Below are 24,976 nucleotides of genomic sequence, written 5' to 3' on the forward strand. Positions count from 1 at the left end.
CCGAGGGTCTTTTGAGGGCATGTTGTTGTTGGAAGAGAGAGAGAGAGAGAGAGAGAGAGAGAGACTGGGGGGAGAAGAGAGAGATGGGGGGGGGGGGGGAAGAGAGAGAGAGAGAGACTGCTGGATTTAGTTCGGGATTAGCCTGGAGAGAGAGGGGGGGAAGGAGCGCCTCAGGCCTGGCCCGATGGACCCATGCGAAGGAAGGAAGGAAGAAAGAAGGCGAGCTCTCCCTCCCTGTCCCACCCCCTCACTCTTTCCCTCCCACCTCTCCTCACCCTCCCTCCCCCCTCTCCTCACCCTCCCTCCCCCTCTCCTCTCCCCTCCCTCCCTCCCCCTCCCTCTCCCTCCTTCCCCCTCTCCTCTCCCTCCCTCCTCTCCTCTCCCTCCCCCTCTCCTCCTCACCCCCTCTCCTCTCCCTCACCCCCTCTCCTCTCCCTCCCCCTCTCCTCTCCCTCACCCCCTCTCCTCTCCCTCCCCCTCTCCTCTCCCTCCCCCCTCCTCTCCCTCCCTCCTCTCCCTCCCCTCTCTTCTCCCTCCCTCCCCCTCCGCGGATCAGCGCCTCAGGGCCGGCCGGTCGGTGCGCGGCCTAGCGCGTGAGGCCCGGCCGGACTCACCTTAGCTCAGGTCACGCTCCGGGCCGACGTTGACGCGCGTGCTGACTCCTGCCCCGCCAGCCTTTACTAAGATGGCGGCGATGGCTACGCTCGGCTCAGTCCCGCGCCGCCAGCCCTTAACAAGATGGCGGCGATCGCGGGGCGGGACGGGCGGTGCCTAGCTCGGGCGTGGCTGGCTAGGAGAGGCCAAGGCCTGCAGCTGGGGTAAGCCTCCAAGGTTGCGGCGCCCGGCGGAGGTAACGAGTCAAGAGGAAAAAAAAAACGGTGAAAGGTAGGAAAATTAATGAGGTTAGAGAAAATATTTACAAATTAATTAACTTTAAAAAAAAAACAATTTAATTGTGTTTTAAAAGCAACTTTTTTTTGCTGGAAATCTAGATTTGAAAATAAACACGCAGAAAGTGGGAAAAATAAATGAAGAGTTAGGAATCAAGATGGCGGCCACTCACCTCAGCTCAGATGGATTAGGCCCGCCCACACACGCAATGAAACGCCCCCGTGACGCACCGATTGGTCAACCATCAGGTTAATCCCCTGTACGATTGGTCAACCATCACGTCACTCAACGCTAATGAGCAGAATGTTGCCGTTTTTTGTATACTGTCGGAACAATTTTTGTCTGACCAAAAAGTAAATACGCCCGAGAGTCCCCTAATGATAAGCTTTCTTTTGATATAACATATGTGTAGGTACGCTCTATAATTTTTGATTGTATAGCCGGACAGACAGACGGAAAGACAGATGGAAAGACGGACCGCTTTATATATATAGATATGTTTAAATCATGACAGATCAGATTCCCTGATTGCGACACCCAATGAAAGTGTGGCATTCTTAACTATTAGATCAAAATGAAGGATGGTACTTCTAAAGTTTGCTGATGACATCTTGGCTTTGTGGTCAGGTGACTAGTAGAAAAGGTGATTGGCAGCATTCAAAGAAATCACTTCAAATTAAATGGCTAAGGAATGATAAGTCTAATCTCAAGAAGGAAAGCATTTTTGATACAAATTATTTCCCTACATGCATTATTTTTTATAAAAAACTAGCATTATACACCTTCGATTTTGTAATAGTATGCATTCGTACTCATAATTGAAGTAACTTTGAAGCCCAAGTTAGAAGTGCTTCCCAGAATACTTCACCTACACCAGGGTCAGCACTTCCAAACAAACTGGTTGAAAAATGGAAAGCCCAACTGGCACTTAACCTTTTCCTGCCCGAAGTGCTAATGAATGGAATGATTCTAGGACGTAACTGGAACAGAAGCTGTCACAGCAGCTCGGATACGAACATGGTCTCACATGCCTCCTGAAATCACGTCTGCTGAGAGTGCAGCGCAAATGCCGAGATAAGGAAGCCGCCCCTATCTGCCCAATTCCCATCGGGCGTGGAGGGTTAAAATAGGAGCGTAAGATTATTATACTAACTTACAACGCATTTGCAATTTGCAGTTCCACTTACCTGGTAAAATATTGGATGGATTTCTTTCTCCAATCTTTGACTTATCTTCATTTCCCCCATTTCCATTTGGTAGCTCTTATACAGAAAATAGATTCTGGCATTAATTATTTTATAACCACTGAAACGTGCTGCTTTTACATTTACTTTTCTATATGTAACAGATCATCCAGTGTTTCAAAATAATTGCTGTACAAGTTCTACAAGTCAATACATTGCAACTGTAACTTAACATAAACGAATTGCACTACTTAACATAAAACAAACTAAGCAGCTGCTATAAATTAAAGTATATTTTGATCATAGACAAGTCAGCACCAACATCAACAACACGGCAGTTGCAGGGAATCCGCTAAGCCAAACAATTGCTGGTGACATTTTGGGAGGGAAAAACGCTTTGAAACATCCATAAAACTATAAGGGGGGGAAATTCAGTATCGCCCCGTTTGGGGCGCTGTTATCGAACGTGCGCAAAGTTTAGCGCCTGGCGCTAATTATCGCCTCCGACGGCAAACTTGGCTTTTATCGCCCCTGGAGGTGATTGGCGCGCTAAATCAGGCGCTTCACACCTATCTTAAGGTGCAAAGGCCGAGGAGCAAGGCGCTACCTCAGAGCGCTGGTGAAGCAAGGGCAAAGCAAAATGAACCTGCAAAGTGCTGCTCAGCACCCAAAACTCCTTCACACAGCGTTGAATCTCTCCAGACGTCTCTCTCTCAGAATGCGTGGTGCAAAAATGTCACCAACAAAAAAAGGCAGGAAGTGTTCGCCTTTAAATAGCGTTCCCCCAGTCCCTTTCTGACTGCAAAACGCTCCCCTCAACCTGTCGTTGCTAGCGGCAGGCGGTAAGGCAGGGGGCGCCACTCAATATCCGGTCCGGGGCGCTACTGGGGCATTGCGCATTCGACTGACGTCACAGTCTGCCGGCGCAGGAGATCGTGGCGGTAGTGTTTAGTGCCACCGCAAAATGTCTAGTTAATTTCGCGAGCGGCGCAAACATCGCCACGCCTGGGCGCTAGTTCCTTTGCGCCCCATTAGTGCCCTCTTAAGACGCTAACGAGAGGCGCAAACAACGGAATTTTCCCCCCAAATAGTATTTACAATGGTCCCTGTTTTTTCATTATGAGTCAAAAAATATTGAAAGTCAGCAATAATTACAGATAATTATTTTTTCCTAATTAAAACCCAAGACTTAAAGATGGCTTCCTGTCATAGGGGTTGTGGTATATAAACTTCCAGAGTACAAGGTGTGAAGCCTGTAACTTCATTCATTTGAGAAACAGACCAGACATAAAGTAGAAACACAATAAAAAAGTATACAACTGTGTACTTTCTAATTTACCAGCTTTTTCCTTTATCTTCTTGTTACGCTGAGCACTTGCATAAAGTACAACTTGTTGGACAATCTGAAGCTGCTGTTCTACTCTAGGAAAATGGAAATCTGTGCACTCCTGGCAAACTGTTGCAAAATCTGGCATATACAAAAAAGAAACAATAATCAATAAGACAACAACAACTTGTATTTATAGGTTGACAAACACTTTATTTCCTGAGATCACCACCAACATCTACAAAATGGGAGCTGCAGGGAATGGTTTCTTCCTGATTTATATTAACAAGGTACTACTATTGGTTACGTCTGAGCATAATTGCACAACACAATTCTGCACTATATATAACTGTACAGACTCAATGCAAAGCAAGGGAAGTCGCACAGCTGTGTCATGTTGAAAATAGCTTCTGGCAACCGAAATTTGTCTTGGTAACTGCAGTTACATTTTTTCCAATTTGTATCACAGATGTGGCATTAGTCCATGCAAATATTTTCCATATTTTCTCAGACAAGACATCAGAAGAGAAAGGAACTTAATCCCAGAAACTAGCTGTTACACCCCTAGGTACTAGTTAAACTCCTAGCCCTGGCTTCCCTGATGGCTCAGTAAGTAACCAACTCATACAAACTTGTAGATGCCAGGTTCAATTCCTGGTCTATGCTGCATTACCTTAACTCAGCTGGGTAACCAGCAAGAGTGTTAAAATTAACTTAAATCCCCCGGTTTAGGGAGGGATAAAAACTCTTGTTTGCTATTTAGTTCTTCCTGTTGGAACTGTTCAGGTGTGGATGTCAAGTGGATGCAAAATTGGATTTAACTGTGATGCTCTCCATAGTTAAATATCGAGCCTCACACAATCACTTGGATGAGGTACCAGAGGGAATCCAGTGCCTATGGAACTGCAATTAATAAAAAGAACTTCTGGTTCCATTATTTGGAACTATCAAACTCATGTCAAATATAACAAGATCTTTTTGGTAGTACTGAATGGCCCAGATTTTGCGATCAGCGGCGAAGTGGCAGCACTTGCTGCTGATCTCGAAGAAAGCTGTCCAAAAAGTTTTAGGGGGCTCTGTGGCGTTGATTTCCCCTATTCCGACGTGACTTTCCATCTGGCATGATCTATAGGGGATCTTGGCGACAACAAAAGTGATGTCATCAAGCAGGCTGAGCAGCCAATCACATTGAAGAATTCTCAGACAGCAAACCACGAAGTAAAAAGCAGGTTTTATCATTCACTTTTTAATAATTTTACAGAACGTGAAAGATTGGGCTTAAGGTAGAAGCTGAAATATCATAAACAAACTTAATTTTTTTTTAAAATTCTATGGAATTTTAAATCATGGAATGGAGGAAATGACACTCCGCAATATAAAATTAGTTTCAGAGCCAGAGAGGTTGTTTAGCTGTAATTATGACTTAATACGCCATTAAAACTCAGTTACACCTCATTCAACAAGGTTTCAATTTTTCAAGGGCTTTTGCAGCGAGAGTAGTGCTTAAAAACTTGAAGTACACGTCAAATCAGTGATTTTTAATTGATTCCATCTGTCAAGACTGCAACAACGAGGAACAGGGTATCACTGACAGCAACTTCCAGATTTTCGCAGTTAATTGCACATGTGCGGATGCCAAAAGTTGTCAGTTTTACATAGTAATGATGGGAAACGCAGACAGTTTTGCTGTCATTACAACCGCAAATTCCAGGCCAATATTTTGACCAATCTTTTGAGAGACAGAATTGCTACTAGTAAAGTTGGAATTCTACAAACGTAAATGTTACTATTCTTTGAATTTACAGGAAACTTTGTGGTATCCGGCACCGATACTTAAGAAAAGACATACTTGCTCTCGAGTCAGTACAAAGAAGGTTCACTCGGTTAATCCCGGGGATGAGGGGATGGACATATGAGGAGAGGTTGAGTAGATTGGGACTCTACTCATTGGAGTTCAGAAGAATGAGAGGCGATCTTATTGAAACATATAAGATTGTGAAGGGGGTGGATGCGGGGAGGATGTTCCCGATGATGGGTGGAACTAGAACTAGGGGGCATAGTCTTAGAATAAGGGGCTGCTCTTTCAAAACTGAGATGAGGAGGAACTACTTCACTCAGAGGGTGGTAGGTCCATGGAATATGCTGCCCCAAAAAGCTGTAGAAGCTACATCATTACAGAAATTTAAAACAGAAATAGACAGTTTCCTAGAAGTAAAGGGAATTAAGGGTTACGGGGAGCGGGCAGGAATTTGGACATGAGTCTAGGTTCGGATCGGACATGGCCCTGTGGGTAGCGGAGCGGGCCCAGGGGCCGTGTAGCCTGATCCTGCTCCTATTTCGTGTGTCTAATTCTGTTAGATTCAGGAGATGGTTCTGTGATAGTAGATTGGCGGTTAGGATCAGATCAGCCATGATCTTATTAAATGGCGGAGCAGGCTCGAGGGGCCGATTGGCCTACTCCTGCTCCTATTTCTTATGTTTTTATGTTCTTATGTTCTTGCCGGTCTATCAAAAATTCCGGATGACTGAGCGGGTTATCTACCCAGGCTATTTTTAACAAAGAAAAATTTAAAAATCAAGAAATGTGCAATATACAGTAATTGGGTACTCACCTACAGAATGTTGTGTTAAATGGATGGTGAAAGATGCTTGATTAAGTACAATACTGCCAGTTGATGGTAATCCATAACTCTTTAATTACTTAACAGTAAAACAAAACTTATAAATGACTGTACAGTACTGTACGGTGGTTGACTGTACACTTATTCCAAGCCAACTGGTTCATCAGGAATATCCATGCCAGCTGGGTCATCAGGATCATGCACTTCAACAGATTCTTCAGGCACTTCCAGTGCTCCAACTCTTTTGGAAGCTTTCTTAAACATGTCCCGGATGTCTGCTTGCTTAGTGGACTCTTGCCTTCTTTGTAGAAAGGTGGAATGCAGAATATGGAGGTGCACAACTTCTTGGGCAGAATAGCAAGAATGGCTTTCAGCAAATTTAAGTAATGAAACAAAATCTTCTGCAGCTTTAGCCCAAGAAATCTTGTTCTCTTCAGAAATCTCATCCTCTTCAGTTTCCATCACACTTTCCTTTTCTTTCTTTGGATTCAAAACATTCTCCATTATTTCATCATCACTTAGCAAATGCACAACAGCAACTTCTCTATCTGCATCAACCCACTGCTCAATATCACGTTCACTGAGGTGACGTAGAGGGTTTGCTGGGCCTACATTTTTCACCATGCCAGCCATTTCCATTACTGCAGTCCTCCGCGGATGAAGATTGAACCCATGAAATTCCTCCTCTGAAGAAGAACCTTCAGCAAACATTATAGAAGGCCACAATTTGCACCAGGCTTGTCTCAAAGTATGACCTTTCACCAATTTCCAGGAATATGCAACATTAAAGATGGCATCTTTATGGTTGTATTCCTTCTGAAATGCATGAATACCTGTATTGTCATCTTGGCTTATCAGTTTACGTAGGAAGTCTTTCTTGTAACGACACTTGAGATTTTGGATAACGCCCTGGTCCATGGGTTATAGGAGAGAAGTTACATTTGGTGGCAAATAAATGGTGAAAATATTTCCCGAAACCAACTCGGATTCATGCGGATGGGCTCTACAATTATCAAGCAATAAAATGCATTTGCTATCTTCAGGTTTCCCTATTCTACGGAAATGTTCCCTCACAGATGGAGCAAAAGTATGATGGAACCAATTTGAAAAGATTTCCTTATCCATCCAAGCATTTCTTTGAGCTTTGTACTCAACAGGCAAGTGCCTCACATTCTTAAATGCACAGGGATTTTTATACTTCCCAATGACGAGAAGTTTAACCCGGTGTGATCCAGCAGCGTTCGCACGTTAGCACGGTTACACGATCTTTATTTTTCTTGTAACCTGAAGCATTAGCCTCACTAGCCCCAGCAAGTGTTGATTCTGGCAAAAACCTCCAAAATAAGCCAGTTTCATCGGCATTGTATAGCTGTGCTGGCGACAAATCATGTTGCTGCACAATCCGATTGAAATAATCGCAGTATTCTTCTGCGGCGTCGTGATCAGCTGATTTCTTCTCCCCGGAAATATCGAGTCGTCGTATCCCGTGCCATACCTTGAAGCACGTTAGCCATCCATCAGAGAAAGCACACTCGTCAGTGAGCTCCATCTTTGCGTAGAAATCCTTCGCTTTTTCGATTAGCATGGGTCCGGAAATCGTAACACCCTCTGAACGCTTAAGAGAAAACCACTCAAAAGCACAGTATCCAGCTCTTCAAGCTTAGGCTTACGAAGCATACGCCGTTGCTCTACACTCTTAGATGTCTCCGAGCTTGAATAAAACTTGAGCAGCTTATCCTTCTGCAATTTGATGTCGTAGATTGTTGACGAACCAATTTTGAATTCATTCATAATGTTGATACGCTTCTCTCCCCTTTCTAGTCGTTGGCATATATCGATTTTCTGTTTTAAAGTTAACACCACTCTCTTCCTTTTGGTTGGACCAACTTTTGGGATTTCCATAATGCAATCCAATGAGTTCCAACAGCGTTGGAGACACACAGTACTAGAACCCCGAAAAATGGCGGATCAGAAGAGGCTACCGGCAGCGTGGGAGAGTCCGACTCCTGATGCAGGGTTTCTGAGGTGTTCCGACTTCCAATAGCGCCAATAGGCCGAGTAGTGGCAGTTTGGAGAACTACCCCCACTGACTAACTCGGCAACCGTTGGAGACTCGGACTCGGCAACATTGCCGGTTATTGAGGTGTTGTTTTCGGAGCGAGAATTTTGCCGGTTAATAGAGCATTCCGGTTATTTAGGTGCCGTTTAAACGAAAGTTTCCTGTATTTTGTTTGTACGTTGTGTTTTATTGACTGCCTTCATCCTGAGTGGTGAATGCCAATGTCTGACTGAAGGTTACGGATGGTAAATGTTTCAAGTTGGATGGATGGAGTAGCCAGGGACTTATCACTGGGGGGGGGCGGGGGGGGTGGTGATTGGTCACAATGTTAAAAATAAAAGAACATAAGCGCACTTTTATTGTGTCCAATGTAACTGAGTATGAGGGTTTAACCATACTCAATTAAAGATGCTACATTTTTTAGTGATGGGAGAAGTTGAACGGAGGATTAAAGAAAAATGAACATTTTACTTATTAAAATAATCAGCTGCACACTTAAGACTCCAACATTAAAAATATTTAACTTCCAAGTACGTAATAAAAATTTGCATGTCTATAAGGTCATTTTATTTCTTTGATTGTTTGTGTTAACCTTACCCTATTTGAATTTTTTTTCCAAGATACAGATTTTTTTCTTGGGCTTGGTCCAATAAAGTTTGAGAACCATTGTGGTAAACAATTCTAAAGTCATGGACAATTCATACATCTGTTCTTTTAGTTACTGAATATATTGATCCAGTAACACCTCATTTTGTCGATTGCATTTATTGAATGGGGATAGTAGGGTTGCGAGATTAATTTTCGATTGCAAAAACAAATACATAATGGGCTGAATAGCCTCCTTCTGTGCTATAAACTTCCATGGAATCATAAATAGAGTGTTCATATACCTAGGTAGAAACATTTGTCAGTATACATTATTCTGCTGTTTGTGTAAAGACAAATATTCCACCATCTCCCTCTATTCAATGGGAGAAGGATGCATTATTAAAGAGTTGCTGGGGACTAATCCAACCCTTCACCTTGATTACACCTCCTCCCGCCTCGCTTCCTGTAAAGACTCTATTCCATTCTCCCAGTTTCTCAATCACATCTGTTCTCATGATGCCACCTTCCTTACTAGTACTTCCAATATGTCTTACTTTTTCCTCAACCGAAGATTCCTCTTCACCATGGTTGACAGGGCTCTTGACCATGTCCATCCCATTTCCCGCAATTCTGCCCTCACTCCTTCTCCTCCCTCCCAGAACCATGATAGAGTGCCCATTGTCCTCACCTTCCAAATTCAATGGATCATCCTCCGCCATTTCAGGCACCTCCAGTGCAATGCCACAACTAAACATATCTTCCCCTCCCCTTTCAGCATTCCGAAGGAACAGTTCCCTCCGCGACACCCTAGTCCACTCTTCCATCACCCCCAACACTCGCTCCCCTTCCCATGGCACCTTCCCATGCAAGCGCAGGAGGTGCAACACCTGTCCTTTCACCACCTCCCTTCCCACCATCCAGGGCCCCAAACACTCTTTCCAGGTAAAACAGCGATTTACTTGTACTTCTTTCAATTTATTATATTGTATTTGCTGCTCACGATGTGGTCTCCTCTACAACGGGGAGACAAAAAACAGATTGGGTGATCTCTCTCTTAGGCAGTCCCTCGGAACCAAAGATGACTTGCTTCCACATTAAAAAGGAGTTCTCAGGTGAGTCCAATGCGGGACCTATAGTCTCTGTCACAGGTGGGGCAGACGGTGGTTGAAGGGGTGGGTGGGGTGCTTGAGTTGACGTGCGCTTGGCTTCCGCTTGCTCCCGGCGAAGAGACTCGAGGTGTTCGGTGCCTTCCTTGATGCTTCTCCTCCACTTTGTGCGGTCTTGGGCCAGGGATTCCCAGGTGTCGGTGAGGATATTGCACTTTTTCAAGGAGGCTTTGAGGGTGTCCTTGAAGCATTTCCTCTTCCCACCTGGGGCTCTCTTGCCGTGTCGGAGCTCCGAGTAGAGCGCTTGTTTTGGGAGTCTTGTATCGGGCATGTGGCCGGTGTGACCCGTCCATCGGAGCTGATCGAGCATGGTCAAAGCTTCGATGCTGGGGATGTTGGCTTGAGCAAGAACACCGATGTTGGTGCGCCTATCCTGGCAATGGATTTGCAGGACCTTGCGGAGGCAGCGTTGGTGGTACCTCTCCAGTGCTTTGGAGGTACCTGTTGTACATGGTCCATGTCTCTGAAGCATACAGGAGGTCGGGTATCACTACTGCTCTGTAGACCATGAGCTTGGTGCCGGGTTTGAGGTCCTGGTCTTCAAACACTCTCTTTCTCAGGCGACCGAAGGCTGCACTGGCACACTGAAGGTGGTGTTGGACTTCGTCATCGACATCTGCCCTTGTTGACAGTAGACTCCAGAGGTATGGAAAGTGGTCCACGTTGTCCAAGGCCTTGTCGTGGATTTTGATAATCGGGGAGCAGTACTGTGTGGCGAGGGCAGGCTGGTAGAGGACCTTTGTCTTACGGATGTTTAATGTAAGGCCCATGCTCTCGTACGCTTCGGTGAAGGTGTTGACGATGGTTTGGAGTTCGACCTCCGAGTGTGCACAGACGCAAGTGTCTTCTGCATAATGTAATTCGACGACAGAGGATGGGACGACCTTGGACTGGAGGCGACGGAGGTTGAACAGTTTCCCGTTTGTTCTGTAAATTAGCTCTACGCCAGCAGGGAGCTTACTGAGGGTGAGATGGAGCATTGCAGCAAGGAAGATCGAGAAGAGCGTCGGTGCGATGACACAGCCTTGTTCGACTCTGGTCCGTACGTGAATTGGGTCTGTGGTGGAACCGTTGGTCAGGATCACGGCTTGCATGTCGTCGTGAAGCAGGCGGAGGACGGTGACAAACTTTTGAGGGCAGCCAAATTTGAGGAGGACACTCCATAATCCCTCACGGTTGACAGTGTTGAAGGCCTTTGTGAGGTCAAAGAAGGCCATGTACAGCGGTTGGTGCTGTTCCCTGCATTTCTCTTGTAATTGACACGCGGTGAAGATCATGTCCATTGTGCCCCTTAGTGGGCGGAATCCACATTGCAACTCTGGGAGGAGCTCTTCAGCCACTGGGATAAGGCGATTAGAGGAAGATTGTTGTGATGACTTTCCCTGCGGCAGACAGCAGGGAAACTCTTCTGCAATTACCGCAATCGGACTTGCCACCTTTCTTGATGATGTTCACAATTATGGTGTCTCTGAGATCCCCTGGCATGCTCTCCTCCTTCCAGATAAGAGAAATGAGTTCATGAATTTACGCCAGTAGTGCTTCTCCGCTATGCTTTAGTGCCTCGGCAGGGATTCCATCTGCTCCTGAGGCCTTGTTGTTCTTCAGTTGTCGGATGGCCTTTTCAACCTCATGCCGGGCTGGGGTTGTGCTGAGGTGGTGGCGGGTAGCATGCTGCGGGATGGAGTTGAGGACACTCGGTTCGAAGACAAGAGTCTCAGTTAAGGAGATCTTCGAAGTGCTCCTTCCAGCGGGCACTGACTGCCTTCCTGTCCTTGATGAGTACCCCTCCATTCTTGGCCCGCAGTGGGGTAGGACCTTGGGTGCTTGGGCCGTAGGTGGTCTTGACTGCGCTAAAGAATCCACGCACGTCGTGGTTGTCGGCTAGCTGCTGGATCTCCTGTGCTTTCTCCACCCACCATCTGTTCACTTTGCTAAGCACCTACGTTCAGTCCGCAAGTGTGACCCTGAGCTTCCCGTCACTTGCAATTTTAATTCTCCATCTCACTCCCAGTCTGTCCTCGGCCTCCTACACTGTTCCAATGAAGCTCAACAGAAGCTCGAGGAACAGCATCGTATCTTTCGATTAGGCACTTTACAACTTTCTGGGCTCAACATCGAGTTCAATAATTTCAGATTATAACCACTGCTCCCATTTTTTCAGACAACCGGTGCTGGTAATGATTCTGCTGTTGTCATTTACAGCTCCTCTAGACCCATCATTTGTTTGTGGAAAAGGAGGGGTGGGTAGCCTTGATAATAAAGGATGACATAAGGACAGTAGTGAGAAAGGACCTTGGCTTGGAAAATCAGGAAGTAGAATCAGTATGGGTAGAGCTAAGAAATAACAAGGGGCAGAAAACACTGGTGGGAGTAGTTTCTAGGTCCCCAAACAGTAGCTATACCGTTGGACAGGGTATTAATCAACAAATAATAGGAGCTTGTAACAAAGGTAATACAATAATCATGAGGGACTTTCATTTTCATATAGACTGGGCAAATCAAAGAACATAACATAAGAAGTAGGAGCAGGAGTAGACCATACGGCCCCTCGGGCCTGCTCCGCCATTCAATAGGATCATGGCTGATCCGAACCTAGACTCACGTCCACTTCCCTGCCCTCTCCCCGTAACCCCTAATTCCCTTATCTGCTAGGAAACTGTCTATCTGCGTTTTAAATCTATTTAATGTTGCAGCTTCCACAGCTCTCTGGGGAAGCAAATTCCATAGATTCACCACCCTCTGAGTAAAGAAGTTCCTCCTCATCTCAGTTTTGAAAGGGCAGCCCCTTATTCTAAGATTATGCCCCCTAGTTCTAGTCTCACCCATCAGTGGAAACATCCTCACCGCATCCACCCGATCAAGCCCCCTCACAATCTTATATGTTTCGATAAGATCGCCTCTCATTCTTCTGAAATCCAATGAGTAGAGGACCAACCTACTCAACCTTTCCTCATATGTCAACCCCCTCATCTCCGGAATCAACCGAGTGAACCTTCTCTGAACCACCTCGAGAGCAAGTATATCTTTTCTTAAATATGGAAACCAAAACTGCACGCAGTATTCCAGGTGTGGCCTCACCAATACCCTGTATAACTGCAGCAAGACTTCCCTGCTTTTATACTCTATCCCCCTTGCAATAAAAGCCAAGATTCCATTGGCCTTCCTAATCACCTGCTGCACCTGCATACTAACTTTTTATGTTTCATGCACCAGGACCCCCAGATCCCTTTGTACTGTAGCACTTTGCAGTTTCTCTCCATTTAGATAATAACTTGCTCTTTGATTTTTTCTGCCAAAGTGCATAACCTCACACTTTCCAATATTATATTCCATCTGCCAAATCTCTGCCCACTCACTTAGCCTGTCTATGTCCTTTTGCAGGTTTTTTATGTCCTCCTCACTCACTGCTTTCCCTCCCATCTTTGTATCGTCGGCAAACTTGGATATGTTGCACTCGGTCCCTTCTTCCAAATCATTAATATAGATTGTAAAGGGTTGGGGTCCCAGCACTGACCCCTGCGGAACACCACTAGTTACTGATTGCCAGCCCGAGAACGAACCATTTATCCCAACTCTGTTTTCTGTTAGATAGCCAATCTTCCACCCATGCCAGTATATTACCCCCAATCCCGTGATTTTTTATCTTGATCAGTAATCTTTTGTGTGGCACCTTGTCAAATGCCTTTTGGAAGTCCAAATACACTACATCCACTGGTTCCCCTTTATCCACCCTGTATGTTAAGTCCTCAAAGAATTCGAGCAAATTTGTCAAACATGACTTCCCCTTCATAAAACTATGCTGACTCTGTTTATCCAAATGCTCTGTTACTGTTTCCTTAATAATGGACTCCAACATTTTACCAACCACAGATGTTAGGCTAACTGGTCTATAGTTTCCAGCTTTTTGTCTACTTCCCTTCTTAAATAAGGGTGTTACATTAGCAGTTTTCCAATCTGCTGGGACCTTTCCTGAGTCCAGGGAGTTTTGGAAAATAATCACCAATGCATCCACAATCCCTACCGCTACTTCTCTCAAGACCCTAGGATGTAGGCCATCAGGTCCGGGGGATTTATCCGTCTTAAGTCCCATTATTTTACCGAGTACCACCTCCTTAGTGATTTTAATCGTGTTTAGCTCCTCCCCCCCCCCATTGCCCCCTGTTTGTCCAGTGTTGGGATATTTTTAGTGTCCTCTACTGTAAAGACTGATACAAAATATTTGTTCAGCGTCTTTGCCATCTCCATGTTCCCCACCACTAGTTCCCCGGTCTCATCCTCTAAGGGACCAACGTTCACTTTAGCCACCCTTTTTCTTTTTATATAGCTGTAGAAACTCTTGCTATCTGTTTTTATATTTTCTGCTAGTTTACTTTCATAATCTATCTTCCCTTTCTTAATTAATCTTTTAGTTATTCTTTGCTGGCTTTTAAATGCTTCCCAATTTTCTATCCTCCAACTAGATTTGGCTACTTTATATGCCCTTGTTTTCAGTCGGATACTATCCTTTATTACTTTACTAAGCCACGGATGGCTGTCTTTTCTTTTACTCCCCTTTTTCCTCAGTGGAATATATTTTTCTTGAGTGATGTGAAATATCTCCTTGAATGTAGACCACTGCTCTTGTACCGTCTTACACTTTAATCTGTTTTCCCAGTCCACTTTAGTCAATTCTACTCTCATACCTTCATAGTCTCCTTTATTTAAGCTCAGTACGCTGGTTTGAGATCCAACTCTCTCACCCTCAAACTGAATTTGGAATTCAACCATATTATGGTCACTCATTCCAAGGGGATCCTTTACTAGGACATTTTTTATTAATGCTGTCTCATTACACAGGACCAGATCTAAGATTGCCTGCCCCCTGGTTGGTTCAGTTACATACTGCTCAAGGAACCCATCCCTAATACACTCTATGAACTCTTCCTCAAGGCTGCCATGCCCAATTTGATTAGTCCAGTCAATATGAAAGTTAAAATCCCCCATGATTATAGCTGTTCCCTTATTACAAGCCCCAACTATTTCCTGATTTATACTCCGACCAACAGAGTTGCAACTGTTAGGAGGCCTACAGACTACGCCCACTAGTGACTTTTTCCCCTTATTATTCCTTATCTCCACCCAAACTGTTTCACTATCCTGATCCATTGACCGAATATCATTTCTGACTATTGCAGTGATTCCATCCTTGATTAACATAGCTACCCCACCTCCCTTTTCTCCCTGTCTGTCTGTCCTTCCTAATTGTCAAATACCCTTGTATGTTTAGTTCCCAGTCATGATCATCTAGCAGCCATGTTTCCGTAATGGCCACCAGATCATACCCATGTGTAGTTATTTGTACTGTCAACTCGTCTATTTTGTTACGAATGCTGCGTGCATTCAGATAAAGAACTTTCAAATATGTTTTCTGACAATTTATTCCTGCTTTTACCACTTTATCATTATATCCATTCTGTCCCTTCCTGACACGCTCTGGTTTTTAATTCCCCCACTGCTACCTTGCTCTATTGCCTTCTCTGCTGTCATTTTTATTTTTCGCTCTCTTAAAACCTCCCCCCCACTAATTAGTTTAAAGCCCTCTCTACAGCCCTAGTTATTCGATTCGCCAGGATTCTACTCCCAGCACTGGCCAAGTGAAGTCCGTCCCAACGGAACAGCTCTCTCCTATCCCAGTACTGATGCCAGTGTCCCAAGAAGCAAAACCCATTTCTCCCACACCAGTCTTTGAGCCACGCATTTAACTCTCTAATTTTATTTACCCTAGCCAAATTTGCACGTGGCTCAGGTAGTAATCCAGAGATTATTACCCTTGTGGTTCTGCTTTTTAATTTGGCCCATAGCTGCTCAAACTCCCTCAGCAGAACCTCTTTCCTTGTCCTATCTATGTCATTGGTACCAACATGGACCACGACAACTGGATCCTCCCCCTCCCACTCCAAGTTTCTCTCCAGCCCAGAGGAGATGTCCTTAACCCTGGCACTGGGCAGGCAACACCGCCTTTGGGACTCTCGCTTTCGGCTGCAAAGAACCCTATCTATCCCCCTAACGATACTATCCCCTACCACTACAACATTTCTTTTAACTCCCCCCACTTGAATGGCCCCCCGCTCCACGGTGCTGTGGCCAGGTTGCTCATCCTCCCCGCAGTCCCCGTTCCCATCCTCACAGGGAGTAAGAGCCTCAAACCTGTTGGATAAGAGCAAGGGCTGCGGCTCCTCCAACACTACCTCCTGGATCCCCTTACCTGCCTCACTTCTAGTCACACCATCCTGTCCCTGGCCACGGACTACATCTGAATTAATTAATCTAATTGGTGTGACTACCTCCTGGAACACAGAGTCCAGGTAACTCTCCCCCTCCCTGATGTGTCACAGTGTCTGAAGCTTGGTCTCAAGCTCATCAACACAGAGCCGGAGTTCCTCTAGCAGCAAACAATTATCGCAAATGTAATCACCGTGAGCATCAATGGTGTCCACCAGCTCCCACATTTCGCAGTAGTAACACATCACCTGCTCTCCCATTCTATGTAATTTATTAAATTTATTATTATTTAAGAAGACCCTCTGCCCCTATTTTAGGTGAAGATCACACCTTTATTTAAAAGAACTTACCAACTTATAAAGTTTTAAAAAGACAAAAACAGTCCCTCACTCCCCACTTGCCCGAACTCTCACACTTACCAAACTCTAGATAAGCACTCTTTCGCTGCCCGCACTCCGCGCTGCCCGCGCTCGCACTGGCCTTTTAAACTTTCAGCAGCCAATCAGTGTCCCCTATTCAATTAATTACACTTCCGATTTTTTAACGGTTTTTCTTCCTGCCCAATTAACCCCTGCTGTTTGACTTTTTAGACATCAAATTGGCAAAAATAGTCTGGAGGACGAGTTCATGGACGAGTTTTCTAGAATAATATGTCATGGAACCAACCAGGGAACAGGCTATTTTAGACATTGTATTATGTAATGAGACAGGGTTAATAAGTAATCTCATAGTAAAGGATCCTCTGGGGATGAGTGATCGTAATATGATAAAATTTCACCGAGTTTGAGAGTGAAATACTTCAGTCGGAAATGAGAGTCTTAATCTTAAATAAGGACAATTACATAGGTATGAGGGGTGATGAAGGGCCATCGACCTGAAACGTTAACTCTGTTTCTCTCTCTATAGATGCTGCCTGACCTGCTGAGTATTTCCAGCATTTTCTGTTTTTATTTCAGATTTCCAGCATCCGCAGTACTTTGCTTTTGTATGAGGGGTGAGTTAGCTAAGGTAGATTGGGAAATTAGATTAAAAGGTACGATGGTAGATAAGCAGTGGCAAACATTTAAAGAAATATTCCAAAATATTCAATGAATATGCATTCCATTGAGAAATAAAAACTCCACGGGAAAAGCGATCCATCCGTGGCTAACTGAAGAAGTTAAGGATAGTATTAGATTAAAAGAGGCTTATAATGTTGCGAAGAATAGTAGTAAGCCTAAGGATTGGAAGAGTTTTAGAAACCAGCAACGGATGACCAAAAAAATGATTAAAAGGGAGAAAATAGAATGAGAGTAAACTATCAAAACATATAAAAAGATTGTAAGAGCTTCTACAAGTATGTAAAAAGGAAGAGAGTAGCAAAAGTAAGCATTAGTCTCTTAGAGGCTGACACAGGTGAAATTATAATGGGGAATAAGGAAATGAAAGCAACTTTAAACAAATATTTTGTAGCTGTCTTCACAGTAGAAGACGCAAAAAGCATACGAAAAATAGTGGGGAACCAAGGGGCTAATAAGAGTGAGGAAGTTAAAGTAATTCATATCTGTAGAGAAAAAGTGCTTGAGAAACTAATGGGACTAAAAGCTGAGAAATCCCCTGGACCTAATGGCCTACATCCTAGGGTTCTAAAAGAGGTGGCTGCAGAGATAGTGGATGCATTGGTTGTGATCTTCCAAAATTCCCTCGATTCGAGAATGGATTGGCAGGTAGCAAATGTAACCCTGCTATCCAAGAAAGCAAGGAGAGAGGAAACAGGGAACTACAGGCCAGTTAGCCTGACATAAGTTGTCGGGAAAATGCTGGAATCCATTATTAAGGAGGTGGTAACAGGGCACTTAGAAAATCATAACATGATTAGGCAGAGTCAACATATTTTTATGAAAAGGAAATCTCTTAGGGCTTCTGAGGTATGCAATTGACTATCTGAAATCTGTTGCTTGTTCGATGCTCTGAACAGCCACCAAGGTCACTTTTTTGGAAAACCTATCCTGGTCACAGATACCTCAGGCACCCAATATAAAATCTATATACTTCCCAAGTTGTGTTTATATATTTATTAATACATATACAACCAACTTTTGTGTATGTTAGCTATACCGAGAACAAGTAAACTGTTCAAGTACTCTTGCCATCTGTTTGCAATAAGAAACATGAGGTTTTAAAACTGCTTTGTAATACCTCGTTTGATGCCACTATAGGAATTGATGCGGTTATCGACAAGTAAGACAAGCCCACAGAGAGAGGTGGAGTACAGCGACAATGCTGTCTGTAGTCTCTGGAGTTTAACTCCACTTCGTTGATTGCGCTTGTGTTTACAAAAATCAAGGACGTCAGCTCTCACTAGCCGTAAGTTGTGCATAGTTTTCAACTGGGCTCCTGTAAACAGTGTAAGAAAATATAGATATTTTAGCTGGCAGGCTAAATAGATAAGTAACTAAGTTTCAATGTCAAAATGCCTCCAAAGCTTGGACTACATAAACTGTAAAATAATTTCCTACCTAAATGTATAGTAAAACTTTCCTCCAACAGAGATCGTTCTTCAAACATTCGTTCATTTGCTACAGTGGATTGACTTTGTTTTACTTTGATTTCCTCACTTCAAAAAGCAGGAAAAACATTAAATTATTTGAAAACCTATTAGTGTATATAAAACCAAATTGAATTACTACAGAGCTATATTTTTTCTACCTATATGTCAAGTTTAAATTATGTGACCAGTCTGTAAATTTTTGATTGGTTGAAAAATAATCCGGTTTTCTTCACTTATATATGTGACTGAATTATTCAGACACGGTGCTGAAAATATTGGTAAATGTAATTACCCGATTATGGTAAAGGCTACTGGGAACTAAAGCCACTATTTTCAAAATATGTGCAATTCAAGTGTAGTTTGCACTGCACTACCTATTTTGTTGCAGGGATCAACATGTGTGTTATACACATACTTGGATATCAACAAACTTTTGCATTCTTACAGAACTGTAGTTAATCACAGTCTGGGGGCATTACATTTCATCAGTGTGCATCTGTTGTGCCATTTCAATTATTACTGCGGAGAGAGGAATCAGTGAGCAAGTTGCAGATGTTGAACTTTTTAGCCTTAGAAATTTTTAATTTGCTAGCTGAAAAATGACAAAGGACAAGCAGTTAAGAGGCAAAGAAATTATTCAAGAAGAAAAAAAATACAAAATGCATGAAAAAAAAGAGACTTTAGGCCGAGGTACCGATACAGCATGGTGCCTTAATGCCCAAGAACTAGTAATTAACAAGGACATTCTGGCTCTGACTAGGCAGGTGCATTTTTAAATGTTTATTTTATGAAAACAATATAAACATCACTGACCCAAAAACAAATTCATAAATACCCTACCTGACTGTACTGTTGTTGGGATTTTGCATGTCCTGATGTAGTTTTATTACCCACTCTTGGTACTCTTGTCTCTGAATAGCCATTAGTTGTTTCAGCTCACTGGCCCATTTGTTCTCCAACACCTGATCACAGAAATTTTACTCACATTACAGAATTAAAGTAACAACTGTCTTTGGAGTTTCCCAGTTTTCTTACCAGTTTTTTGGGGATTTGAAGGCAATGGTCTTAACAAGACCAGACATCTTTGTATATTCTAATTGGTTTGCAAAGACACTCAGCTAGAATAGTGCCATGTTCAGTCTGTATAAATCCTTATACAGAACAGTACGTTAGACTGCAATCAGCACCAGAGATGAAGATTTAAATTTTTGCTTCTCTTTAAGTGGGTGTGGGTGGGGGTTCAGTGGAGCATCACTCATTTTGTACACTTTCCCATAGAAAAAGCATAAATAGTGGTATTTTAGGTAAAGGAAGGTTTCATTTTATATTTTAATTCTCGTGGCCCAATACTGAAGGAACTAAGGCAGCGGAGAGCATTTCCACGTAGTAAAAAGTTACAGGGTTAAAGTTTAAACTTTCTCGGTGAAGTTACAGTTGAATTACCTGTTGGGATTCAAAATGCTGAGCAGCAACTAAGTTTACATCTTGATCTGTAAGGGTTTTCCCTAGTTCTTGCATCACTTTGTCCATTTCCACAGACTGCCTGTTAAGAAAGAAATTAAATTTAGGTGTATTGCTTTTTTTTGGAACAGGAATAAACTACTAATCTTTCTAAAATAGCAAAAGCAGGGAAAAAAATTGTAATATCACACATCAAAATACGGATTAAGCTTCAACTCACCACTAGTATACATCAAATGTAATACTCAAATTCAATTCTCATTGAAGATGACCAACAAAAAACCCCTGAAATGTTACATGTTAAATTCAGTCACAATATTAATTTGAAGAAGGAGCTGAATATTTTTGAGTGTATGGATGCTGTCCATCACAAGAACTGGATTGGAGGTAGTATCCACAAGTCTGCCAGTAGTACAGAGCTAGATATTATATAGAGATGTACCTTAGAGTCTAGGGGTTCTCAAGGGGGGGGGGGGCCACGAGAAGATTTCAAGGGGTCTGCGCCACGGGAGATCGACTAGTTTTAGCAGATGGCTTTGGGTGGACCCGCCTCACTGCTGCCGCCTGCAGGTGGTGCCCTGCGGGGAGGTCGGCAGCTGTGCCTCGGCTTCCCGGGCCTTCAGTAGTGGTAGAGTTGCTCACTGCCTGTGGGCGTTCTGAAAATCAATCGAGAGCAGCAGGTGGAGGAGGATGGGCTGGAGCTTCTGTGGGAAAGCAAAAACTTGAGGGCCCGTTACACTGCCAAGCTGGGGCCTTGGTCTCTATTTTAAATTGGCGCAGGTGGGCCCGAGGGGAAAAAAAATCAATATGACCCCATAGGAGCCATGGCGAAGGTACAGGTGAACAATGTGGTGGTGCTGGACAACCCGTCGCCAATTTTCAACCCTTTTAAGTTAAAGATCACCTTCGAGTGCATCAAAGTTCCGTTGGAGGATGAGTGAGGCCTGCAGCTTGGACGCAAGGGCATCCAAGCGCCGTAAAGTGGGTGGAAAGTTATCCCTGTTTGTGTTGAGGCCGAGGCCTAGTGAACTTTGATGGTTGTTAATGGCAACCATGTGAGATGAGCCCCCATCCTCGCCCCTCACACACACCCTTCTTCCCCCTAGACCCCTTTCTCTCCCCCCCACCCACAAGGGGTCCGTGGAATTTTTATAACATGGGAGGGGGCCACAGAAGCAAAAAGGTTGAGAACCCCTGCCCTAGACTAATGACTGTCAACTGCCATCAATTTAGTTCCCTCATACTTTTGGACTCACTAACTCCTCCCAGTCAATTGCTCCAAATGTTATCAGCATTCCATATTTAAGTAATCAAAATATATTTTCCAAAAAGAACTTGATACCAATGGTCAAACTTCCTATCCATCAGCAATTAGTTCTAATATGAAATTCCATGGTTATTAAATCACTTCCTCATTCATCCTGGATTCAACATTATTTGGCTAGTTTTTAAGATTAAAAGCGGCGTTCCCTCTTGGTGCTGGATGGAGAAAACTGGATTCTCTGCAGATACTTTTACCTGTATGTAAAATAACTACAAACCTTTCCTGCAGCTTCTTCAGTTCCATGTCTCTTTCGCTAATAAGTTCTGAGACTCTGACAAAGTAATTATGTTCCAAGTTGAGCAGAGCCTCAGAGGCTGGAGAATGAATCAAATCATGATAAACATCTGCAAAATCTTCATCCCAACTAGGCTCTTCAGGCCTAGCATATTCTAATGTGGTCTAGAAAATAATAAAAGCAATGAGTTAATTGTAGCCTGATGTCTTGTTATAACTTGCTCTGTATTTTAAACAATTAATACATTGCAGCCGTAGAATGAAATATGTTGCAACCCAACTTGTCAACTGGCACTTGACACAAGAACAGAGGGCTTAATAAGAAGTAGAAAAATATTAAGAGCTAAATGCAGGGAAATTCAGTAAAACATTCAAAGACCAGAATTCTGTAGCTGTAAAGTATGGGGAGTTCCTTTCAAGATACTTCCTCTGTACCCATATGTCCCTGCTTTTTTTTAAAAAACAGTGCGTTTCGCCTCATTAACAGGGTGATTTAACGAAGGTCTTACTATGTGACCTGGTATCATGAGCCAGTCTGTCACTGCTGCTGTCAATTCTTTTGATTCCAAAAGGGAAAGGGGGGGAAAAAAAGCTCATTTAAGTAAAAAAGGCTTTGACAATGAAACACTCCAATAAACTTAAACATGAGAAAATATCAAAAAAGTAAAGTCACGAGCTGTATTCAAACCCATTACCCATAATCTCCAATGCCACAAAACTCTGTAAATCACGGTGAAGCAACCTTGTATTGCTGCTATGTTAAATCCTAGTCACTGAAAAACTGAGTATCACTAAATAGAGGACAAAACTGCATTAGTCATACAGGAGTTTTACCAACAGTTCTCCGAACTGCCCAGAAAATTAACCTTTCAGACACAGCTAACACTGTACCACAGTACTAAACAAAAATCTTTCTTCATCTGTTAATTATCTGTAAGAAATCACACAACACCAGGTTATAGTCCAACAGCTTTATTTGAAATCACAAGCTTTCGGAGCGCTGCTCCTTCGTCAGGTGAAGTGGAGAGATGCATAAAAACACAGCTTATATAGTCAGAGAATAGTGTCAGATGTTTACAGGTAATCTTTCTAACTGCCATTTATCACACCTCGGCAGAGAGATAATCACAGCAATCAAAGGTGTAAATGGTGTCCAAACAGGTCAGTCAGGAAAACATTACATCAAAGAGCAATGAGGTGGGGTCACAAGGGGTCAAATGTTGCAGATGCTGGGGTCTGTATGAAAAACAAAAAAAGACAAAAAACATTTTTTTTTGCTGGAAATCACAGCAGCTCCGGCCGCATCTGTGTGGAGAGAACAAGCCAACGACGACTCGAGTCTGGATGACCCTACGTCAGGTGGGGTTACATGTAGCGTGACATGAACCCAAGATCCTGGTTCAGGCCGTCCTCATGGGTGCGGAACTTGGCCATCAGTTTCTGCTCGATGATTTTGCGTTGTCGTGTGTCTCGAAGGCCGCCTTGGAGAATGCTTACCCGAAGATCGGAGGCTGAATGTCCTTGACTGCTGAAGTGTTCCCCGACTGGGAGGGAACACTCCTGCCTGGCGATTGTTGCGCGGTGTCCGTTCATCCGTTGTCGCAGTGTCTGCATGGTCTCGCCGATGTACCATGCATCCTTTCCTGCAACGTATAAGGTAGACAACGTTGGCCGAGTCACGAGTATGTACCATGTACCTGGTGGGTGGTGTCCTCACGTGTGATGATGGTATCTGTGTTGATGATCTGGCATGTCTTGCAGAGGTTGCTGTGGCAGGGTTGTGTGGTGTCGTGGTCGCTGTTCTCCTGAAAGCTGGGTAATTTGCTGTGAGCGATGGTCTGTTTGAGGGCGAGTAGTGGAGGCGTGGGGATGGCCTTAGCGAGGTGTTCGTCGTCATCGATGACATGTTGAAGGCTGCGAAGAACATGGCGTAGTTTCTCCGCTCCGGGGAAGTACTGGACGACGAAGGGTACTCTGTTGGTTGTGTCCCATGTTTGTCTTCTGAGGAGGTCTATGCGATTTTTCGCTGTGGCCCGTCGGAACTGTCGATCGACGAGTCGAGCGTCATATCCCGTTCTTACGAGGGCGTCTTTCAGCGTCTGTAGGTGTCCATCGCGTTCCTCCTCGTCTGAGCAGATCCTGTGTATTCGCAGGGCTTGTCCATAGGGGATGGCTTCTTTAACGTGGTTAGGGTGGAAGCTAGAGAAGTGGAGCATCGTGAGGTTGTCCGTGGGCTTGCAGTAGAGTGAAATGCTGAGGTGTCCGTCTTTGATGGAGATTCGTGTGTCCAAGAATGAAACCGATTCTGAGGAGTAGTCCATGGTGAGTTTGATGGTGGGATGGAACTTGTTGATGTTATCATGTAGTCTTTTCAGTGATTCTTCGCCGTGGGTCCATAGGAAGAAAATGTCGTCGATGTATCTGGTGTATAGCGTTGGTTGGAGGTCCTGTGCAGCGAAGAAGTCTTGCTCGAACTTGTGCATGAAGATGTTGGCGTATTGGGGTGCGAATTTGGTCCCCATGGCTGTTCCGTGTGTTTGGGTAAAGAACTGGTTGTCGAAGGTGAAGACATTGTGGTCAAGGATGAAGCGGATGAGTTGTAGGATGGCGTCTGGAGATTGGCTGTTGTTGGTGTTGAGTACTGAGGCTGTCGCAGCGATGCCGTCATCGTGGGGGATACTGGTGTAGAGTGCCGAGACGTCCATCGTGGCGAGGAGTGTTCCTGGTTCGACTGGTCCGTGGGTGCTGCGTTTCTGTAAGACAAGTTCCGCACCCATGAGGACGGCCTGAACCGGGATCTTGGGTTCATGTCACGCTACATGTAACCCCACCTGACGTAGGGTCATCCAGACTCGAGTCATCGTTGGCTTGTTCTCTCCACACAGATGCGGCCGGACCTGCTGTGATTTCCAGCAAAAAAAATGTTTTTTGTCTGTTTTTTTGTTTTTCATACAGACCCCAGCATCTGCAACATTTGACCCCTTGTGATCCCACCTCATTGCTCTTTGATGTAATGTTTTCCTGACTGACCTGTTTGGACACCATTTACACCTTTGATTGCTGTGATTATCTCTCTGCCGAGGTGTGATAAATGGCAGTTAGAAAGATTACCTGTAAACATCTGACATTATTCTCTGACTATAAGAGCTGTGTTTTTATGCATCTCTCCACTTCACCTGACGAAGGAGCAGCACTTGTGATTTCAAATAAAGCTGTTGGACTATAACCTGGTGTTGTGTGATTTCTTACATTTGTCCACCCCAGTCCAACACCGGCATCTCCACACCATGGTTAATTATCTGGGTGGTTTTATACCATTGGACATATCAG

At 44.0% G+C, this 24,976-nt stretch overlaps 1 protein-coding gene across 6 annotated transcripts in view; it reads right to left on the reverse strand.

Annotated features, from left to right (window-relative positions):
* The window catches only part of ferry3 (FERRY endosomal RAB5 effector complex subunit 3), a 117,620-nt gene that overhangs the window by 59,216 nt on the left and 33,428 nt on the right, over positions 1–24,976 (reverse strand). For 4 of the 6 annotated variants that reach the window (XM_086010239.1, XM_086010245.1, XM_086010241.1 and 1 more), the window contains 7 exons: positions 21,630–21,811; positions 20,071–20,170; positions 19,468–19,589; positions 18,596–18,693; positions 18,276–18,473; positions 3,415–3,543; positions 2,079–2,153 (listed from right to left, as the gene is read on the reverse strand). In XM_086010239.1, the coding sequence (XP_085866365.1) occupies positions 2,079–2,153; positions 3,415–3,543; positions 18,276–18,473; positions 18,596–18,693; positions 19,468–19,589; positions 20,071–20,170; positions 21,630–21,811 (904 nt within the window). The remainder of the gene's footprint in view (positions 1–2,078; positions 2,154–3,414; positions 3,544–18,275; positions 18,474–18,595; positions 18,694–19,467; positions 19,590–20,070; positions 20,171–21,629; positions 21,812–24,976) is intronic. The other 2 variants (XM_086010243.1, XM_086010244.1) reach the window with 1 other exon arrangement.

This window comes from Somniosus microcephalus, chromosome 17, assembly GCF_052327205.1.
Source record: "Somniosus microcephalus isolate GS21.2 chromosome 17, FLI_Smic_1.0, whole genome shotgun sequence".
NCBI lineage: Eukaryota > Metazoa > Chordata > Chondrichthyes > Squaliformes > Somniosidae > Somniosus > Somniosus microcephalus.